The 8,376-nt window shown below is 35.8% G+C and overlaps 1 protein-coding gene across 1 annotated transcript; it reads left to right on the top strand.

Moving 5' to 3' along the window:
- The first annotated feature begins 60 nt into the window (after positions 1–60).
- On the top strand, positions 61–6,238 carry LOC110993951 (SET domain-containing protein SmydA-8). The gene is made up of 10 exons (XM_022260390.2): positions 61–190; positions 497–744; positions 1,380–1,535; positions 2,107–2,361; positions 3,087–3,209; positions 3,467–3,654; positions 4,197–4,412; positions 4,533–4,720; positions 5,548–5,660; positions 6,030–6,238. The coding sequence occupies exons 2-10, from the start codon at positions 499–501 to the stop codon at positions 6,183–6,185; spliced, it is 1,641 nt and encodes a 546-aa protein (XP_022116082.2). The 5' UTR covers positions 61–190; positions 497–498; the 3' UTR covers positions 6,186–6,238.
- Positions 6,239–8,376: the final 2,138 nt, after the last annotated feature.

The following is an 8,376-nucleotide window of genomic DNA, read 5'->3' as shown; positions in this document are numbered from 1 at the left end:
AAATTGCTGCATAGTACTATAATTATTATTTGTTCCGCCGTAAATTCAATGCGCGTCGAGTTTCAGGCGCAGTTATTTTTACACCCGAAGCATGCACACGCGCAACGTGCCAGTATTCATTTGACAGTATTTATTTGCGGGTTATATTGTTTCTTTACAGTGAAAAGTGTGTTAAAACACTGTTAATCAGGTAAAATTTGTGATTTATATATAAGTTAAAAAGCAGAAGTCTGGCGGACAGTTTTAAAGTCATATTTATGAAATTGAAGAGTTAAGCTCCAGGAAAAATATGCAGACAGCTGTTGTGAAGATATCCCGTTTTATTGTTTGTCTATAGATATTTATTTTTTATTTAGATTTATTTTTACCGCTAAATAATGGGCTAAATCCTTATTACCTAGTTCTGCCTGACATGCTGATTAGCACTCGAAATGTAGAGAATTCTGTGAATTATCTTTCATCTTCGTAAAAGAAGATTAATCGTATCCCCTTTCAGTAATGACACAGATCGGAAGCTGTGATATCTGCTTAGTTCCGGCTGAGCAAAAATGTGCCAACTGTCAGTGGGTGCACTACTGCTCAAGAGATCATCAGAAGCAGCATTGGAAGACACATAAACAGTATTGCACCCCCGCAAGGGTGAAGACAGATGAGAATTATGGAAGATATTTGGAAGCTACGCGACAAATCAAGCCTGGGGATGTTATTTTGAAGGAATCTCCCCTCATAACTGGACCTGCGCAGGTTAGGCTCGTTTTCCGAGTTGAAAAAAGTGATATCATGTTTATAATATATGTACGGCTCAACTCTGATTACATGTAATAATACTCAAATAGTTCACGATTGATTAAAACGTAGTGTTTTTGGCCAATTGGATCTGTGGTGAATCTATTTAAACTTTAAACTTAAAATTTCCTTAACCTACGTATACATAGTAATAACAAAAATAGTTAAAATTAAAAAGTTTAATATCTCTGTACCTTTAACACTGGCAGCATTTCCCCGCTGTATTACGATACTTATTCGTTGAGCCAATACTGAAGTCTTTAATTAGCGCCACGGCCCAACTCTCTATCAACAGGAATATATTCAAAGTTGAAGGAAAGGTTCTTAAATTTGAGCCGTTCATTATTTTCTGCCTACTCTGCGACCGCCCCAGCTTCTTTGCTTATCCGAAGGAGGTGACACGGGGCCACATAAGTGGCATCTCATACTAAAGCTCGTCCCATCTTCCAAGGGATCAAGGACATCCCATCCAGCCGCTTGATATCGTATCTAGCGATGCTACAATCAACTGACTCCATAGATTACTAAGTATATGTAGTTGGTTTATATTTTAACTAATTAACAATATTATGTTGCTATTATTTTAATTATAGGTAACACCGCCCGTGTGCCTTGGTTGCTATAAGATGCTAGAAGAAGATAAAATAGTGCCATGTGATAAGTGTGGATGGCCCATGTGCAGCACAGAGTGTTCAGAAAGAGATGTCCATAGGCCAGAGTGTTTCTACACGCAAAATAGAGGGGAAAAGGTTTGGTAACAAGATAATTCATTCTTCTTGAATTTGATTTTTAAATAGCGCCTTGTTGAATAATAGGCAAGTTTTTCATTAACTAGCATTGCCTAGCCGGTTGACTGTTAATTTAATTTAATTACACATTCTGCCGCTCTCTAACTCGAAACTAAACTCCTCAAATTGTCAATAAGGCGTCGGCAAAACACAACTTTGATGCCGTTCTCCAAAGTTTCATGAAAAAAGTACAATGGAAGAGTATTTTGACAATAATAATGTGCGTATGACTCAGCAGTATAATTTTAAAAAAATGTCATATGTTTCACCTTCTTAATTTCTGCCAAATAATGACTCTATAGTAGGAATGGCCTAATCATTAGCCAGCAAGTTTATTAAATGATGTAATTAACGCCGATAGTTAAATAGCGCTGTTTAATTAAACGGCTAGGGTGTTAATTGAATGGCTTATTAAGCAAGTTGGCTGCTGATTTCAGACAGATATATTGATAAAACACCTCTTGCATTTACATACATTACATATGGATTCCTTATTAATGACACACTTATTAATGTCAATTCCATGTACCAGGTCAAAATATCAACTTACGGCGTCCCACATCCAAACTACCAATGCATTACTGTACTTCGCTGTCTTTACCAACGTGACCACGATCAGAAGCTGTGGTCAAAGCTCCAAGCTCTCCAATCACATTGTGAAGACAGAAGGGATACAGACAAGTGGAACAACGATAGGAAGATGGTGTTAGAGTTTATCTGGAAATTCTTTAGGTTGGAGACAACATTCTGTGAAGAAGAGATCATGAAGTGTTGTGGGATTATACAGGTTTGTGGAAATCATTCTTTGTGCCATTAAAATAATAATGGATAATTATGGTAATCACAATATATCTATTACATATACAAAAAGCAGATTTGCTGCAATTTATCCTCCCCCCTATTGTCAGCAAAGTAAGCAAAGCTTTAAAAAATTATAGTTCCTATATAATTATTATTAAGTATTAAAATTAATGTTTTGTAGGAATCCTTAATAATGCATTTGGCTTTTAAGCATAGACAATGTGTGGGAAATATAATTAAAAACGTTAATAATTACTGTTGACGTAATCACCAATTAAAAAAATCAGACATCCCCCTCCCCCCTTAGTGCTTACGTAATAATCGAATGGCTCCATAAATTTTCTTCACCTTTTAGGCTCTAAAAGTGTTGAAATCAAAGCATTAAACATAATACATTCGATAGTGGGTTGCTCAATTTTAAACAAATGATTGTTCTATTACATACCTACATTCTTTCAAAAAAAATATTTTTAATTAAGCAATTAAACCAAAAATTACTAGTATTCTTACTGTATTTTTTTTAAAGATTTGAGCAAGAAGCTTGGTATACTGTGAATATAAATATATGTATGTGTGTGTAATAAATAAATTTAACACTCTTAATCCACATAGTGTATTTGTTATAATTTTAGTTCATTACATATTTATACGATACAAGATGGAGTAATAAAATTCTTGGAAGCGAGTAAAATTTCTATTTGGTTAATTTAGATAAATGGACACGAAGTTCCTCTTCTTGAGCCGGAGTACGTGGCTGTCTTCGATAGGATATCAATGGTGGAGCATAACTGTCGGGCTAACTGCAACAAAAGCTTTACATCCGAAGGAGATATTGTAAGTCAAATTATAATCCCATTTGTTTCCTCGGGAATACAATACGTCTTGAACTTGAGATAATGATAAGATATAAATGATAATGTCTTATACATCTTTTATTGTAAAATGAACAACCAAAACCCATATAAATAAAAGTAATCCTACATCTATCATATGGATGGCTAAATTTATCTCAGATTTTAATAACTGTATCATCAGCAATAGCTATATTTACGCCCCTAATAAAAGTAACAAAAATCAACTATGTTTTCCAGATCCTATGCGCAGGGTCTGCCTTATCTCCCGGCACACATATATCAGTCTGTTACACTGACCCCTTGTGGGGAACAGAGGCAAGACGCCATCACTTAGCTGACTCCAAGTTCTTCGAATGCACTTGCGAGAGGTGTTCCGATGTCACAGAGTTTGGAACTATGTACAGCGCTGTTAAGTGCAAGAAGAAGTAAGTTGTTTTATTTACAGTGCTTACTTTGCTAATTTACTTGATGACCGACCAGTGTTGGGTTAAATCACCAGGGTTTAAGCGTACGACTCTCATCTACCAATCTTTCTATGAGCATTTAACAGTCGCTCGAACGCTAAATGAAAACATCGTAAGGAAACCGGCTTGCCTTAGACCCTAAAAGTCGACGGTGTGTCAGGCACAGGAGACCGTTCACCTACTTGCCTATTAGATTGGCAAGACAGAAATGAGGTCCAGACCTAAAAGATTGTAGCACAACTGATTTATTTCATGGTTGCTTACGTGATCATTTATATCAAAGTCTCAATATGAAATTGCTAGTTTTCCATAAATCAAAAAAGGATGTAATCCTCAATGCGTGATGGCTCTTCTCTTTCTCTCTCTTTTCATAAATCAGCTCATATTGATCAGATGATGCTTACCGTACCTGCAAGTGTTGTACACATAAGAGTCCATTGGTATAGTGTTACACATACAATAAACACGAAACGCTTTTGAATCTTCTTTTTTATTCATTTCAGGAACTGCAAAGGCTATCTCTTACCAGAAACATTCATTCTTCCTATTCTACACAAGACAACATCCCCGGACCCAAAGACACGTGGTTTGGATAATAAATTCTGGAAATGCTCGGTCTGTGAGGACGCGGTTTCAGACGCCATCATACAACAGCTTTTGCAAGACATTGGCAAAGAGCTGAGCGCTCTGCCCAAAGAAGACCCTGATGCTTGCGAGAGGTAATACAACTTTTGCAAATACTGTTGTATATGATTGTCATTGTATCACAGGGAAATCTAGGAATCCTTTATTTAAATGTTACAGTGTTCTTAATATTGAATTTTTTTCCCGTATTTTAGATTTATCGACCACTGTAGCGGCTACCTCCATCCGTCCCACTACTACATAACAGACGCTGGACTTGCACTTGCGCAGATGATAGGCCAGCAGCACGACCTCGGCCTCGCCGGTGTCTCCGACGACCGCTTGTTGCTCAAAACGCAGCTCTGCCGAAAAATAACTACCTTGCTAGAGAACTTAGCACCAGGTACAACAAATGCCTTTAATATGTTTGACAAAAAATAAATGATTTTATTTTCATTAAAATAATCAAGTAATCATCGAAATACTAGTTAGCAGAAAATGTATTGATAAAAGTCCATGATTTACTGACGTATCTCGTATGCGTACTTGACCTATGAAAAAGATACGTCGTTTCGGTCGGTTTTTACAGCTCAACAATGGCAGTTGGCAGTGAGAGTGTCCATCATGTGAGACTCCTGCCCGTTTGCATCCAGTAACATAAGAATAAAGCTCCCGCTATGCTATGCTGAGAACTTGGAGAAACTGATCGTAATTGGTAACACAGAAGGCCAAAGATCACGTGGCCGTTCACCAACCACTCATCGTCTTCAAAGCTATGCAGTGTGATAACGGAAGCGCTGGATAGACACCGATGGATGCAGGTGGTCCGCTCTAGATGCTTCGTTGCTGATCACGACGCTCAGACATGAGCTGCCGACTAAAGAGAGAGAGATGCTATGGTTTATCAAAATCCACAAATAAAAGCTGGATTTTAAAGAAAACTACATGGAAAGGACCAAGAACAAAAGAAGCAGAAGAGGGCGCCCTAAAAAAGAAAAAAATAGAGTTAACAGGAAGAGAATGAATGAAGAAAGAAAGCCTTGGATGAAGGCTTTTATATTTGGAAGAAGGCCGTCTGCCTTTACCCGTGAAAAGATTCCGATCAATGGAAGGAAGGATATTAGGACAATAAGAAAAAAATCTTGTCAAAAATCTAAGCTATATGTATATGCTTGTTTTGTAAAGATTGGAAATAAACTCGCAGTATTATTATTCTTTGTTCTGTTTCAGCTGAAACTCGTTTGCGTGGTTCCTTACTGTTCGAACTCCACGCCGCAGTCGCGGAGACGGGAAGGAGGAAATCCCTCATCGATGGACCGATGGTGATGCTGGGATATGTTACGGTTAGTTTTTCTTTTCTTCCCAATAAACACTATGAAAACACTGGAAACACATAGATTATTATTATTTACATTTGAGCAGAGTTCTTGCGTGCTCTGCGCCAATATTTATTTATTATTACTGAAACATGTATGCTTAAAATATACAAGAAGATATGACATCACAAATTTTGCACTCATACATATACAATTTAGAACATAAAAGTTCCTAACTAGAGTTGTGTAACCTTACATTGGTTAAACTACATACATATTAGTAAATTATTAGAATCGCATACAAATGTTAGCAATCATCGTACACTTGAAGCGAAAATGAGTCCTTAAAATAAGTACATCTGTAATTATTTACATTTTATTCAAATATTCTTCTAGGAATCTCGTAAAATCCTTTCCGAGTCAGCAACATTACTTCGCCATGAGCCCGTGGAGTTACCAGAAGGCCAGGTCGCTCGACAGGCCAGGATTAACCTGATTCAAATGGATGACCTCATAGAGAAACTGTCGAATGCTCTTCCATCACCCCTCTAGTTGCTACTACATGTAAATGTAAATCATATTGAATAAACTCTTTATCAGTTAAATGCGTTTTAGTTATATTATTATAGATTTTTTAAGTCAAACTTCTTTAAGCTCATAAGGGTAATTTTTTAGAGGTAAAACGCAATAATAATATTATTAGCGTCACGAAGATGTGCAGCGTTTTTGTAGAAGTAAATATGGGAGAGAGCGGTTTAGAGAGAGACAGAAACAGAAGAGCGAACGTATGAAGCAAATACCCATGGAGTGAGAGCAAACAAAGAGAAAGATCGAAGGAGAGAGTGAGATAGAGCGAACGTCTCATGCACACGCACGGTGCATAGAGCGAGAGGTGGGAGAGAGCTATAGTGAAAAAGATGAAACAACTGAACTTCTGTCAGACTTGCAAAAATACCAAGTAGATGATGTATTGTAGGTATTATTGATAGGTATTCCCGGTTAATCAAAATGACGCATTATAAGGCTATATAAAAAAAACATCCTAAATTATTATAATATATTAAAGTAAATTAAATTTAGTAATATATGAATATGTTAAGTGTTAAAACTTAAATTGTAATATGTACTATATTGTTTTTACTAGTTCTTCATCTCGTTCTAAATAATTCTTACAAGTTAAAGCAGTAGAATTAAGCGCCATTTCAATGATGTAAGATTCATTATCGAAACTAAGCGCTAACTATGAGTTAAATATGTCAAAAGAATTTAATAATTAAACACCCCAGTAGTCATTAAATAAACATAATGTGAACCCGCTGTATCCTAATAAATGGATATCCATCTCAGTATTCAGAATTCTGTCCGGCAAGTGTATTTACGACCTTATTTCCCAGATTAGTCCCGTGTGGCGTGTTGGCGAGATGCGAACTCGACCGTGCTCAGAATACGTTTAATCCAGTTATATCAAGTTAATTGGGCCACTATTGGTTCTCGGAAAGTGTCCACTATGACAAGTAACTGTAACCTCTCGCGAGGAAACGTCGGCCAACTTAAGCCAACTCAAAAACAAATATTTATTTTAATGGTGAGCTCGAGTCGTTCCGAGCATCCGCTGTTTTTGTCATAATAAGTGTAAATCTGTAGTTTGCGGTACATTCAATCATTGGTTAAGAATATCCATGATTCGATTATGGAACGACCAAAAGACAAATTCAGTTAACCGGTTAAAATGTTCAGTGGAAGAGAAAGGGAAATGTATTGACTCAATGCTTTATTTACCTGGAGAAATATTATAGGACTGATAACGTGATTTAGCATTGAATATAGCATTGGTTTTTGATTAAAATATAATACTTGCATGTCTATAAATAATCCCCATGACACTTGGGGGCATGGGGATTATTTATAACGAATATTGTGATAAAATAGAATCGCAGATTGTGGTATTAGTATATTATCATATAATTGACATACTTATACTGATTGCTTAAGTCTCACTGTGAGATGAGGGTTTTTCAGAAAAGCAATTAACAATGTTATTCTAATCAAATATCTAAAGGGTAAAATGCTGAAACATAGCCAAAAATTTGTACGCTTACTAATGAATAATATATTTACTCTTTATATCATACAGATTTCAAAACTATTTTTAATTAGTTTCTCATCAAATATTAGTTTTTATGCTAATTCCTACCCTTATCCAAAATGTAGTAAATAAATTATTAATTTATATATTCAATTCAATTCAAAATCATTTATTCATGTAGGTAACTTAATATACACTTATGAACGTAAAAAAAAGAAACACACATTAAATGCTTCTAATTACATTTACTGCGAGTTCTCAAGAACGGAAGAGAAGAACTGGCAATAAACTCTCCGCCACTCTTTTTAATCGCCAACTTTTTTCTTTTGCACCTATACACTTAATACATCATTGTTATTTCTTGTAAGTAGTTTTTATTTTCTGGTGGTAGGTCTAAGATGCCTGTACTGAGTTTTATCATCCCGCTGGGAAAGTTAAATATTACTGAATGTGCCTATATAGTAGATGAGTTCCAAGCACTAGTGTCTAGTACCATATATAAATGATCAAAGGACGACATAATTAACCAATTGTGAGCTTACACGTAATATTACGTAATATTACCAATAACACATTTAGGTTTCTTTTTTTCCATATTAACAGCAAATATAATTTGTAAGAGAAAACCCAAACGATACAAAATTATGATATTACTTA

This window comes from Pieris rapae, chromosome 21 (assembly GCF_905147795.1).
Source record: "Pieris rapae chromosome 21, ilPieRapa1.1, whole genome shotgun sequence".
In the NCBI taxonomy this organism is placed as follows: domain Eukaryota; kingdom Metazoa; phylum Arthropoda; class Insecta; order Lepidoptera; family Pieridae; genus Pieris; species Pieris rapae.
Note: the sequence above shows the minus strand (reverse complement) of the source record. Positions and strands in the feature narration are given on the sequence as shown.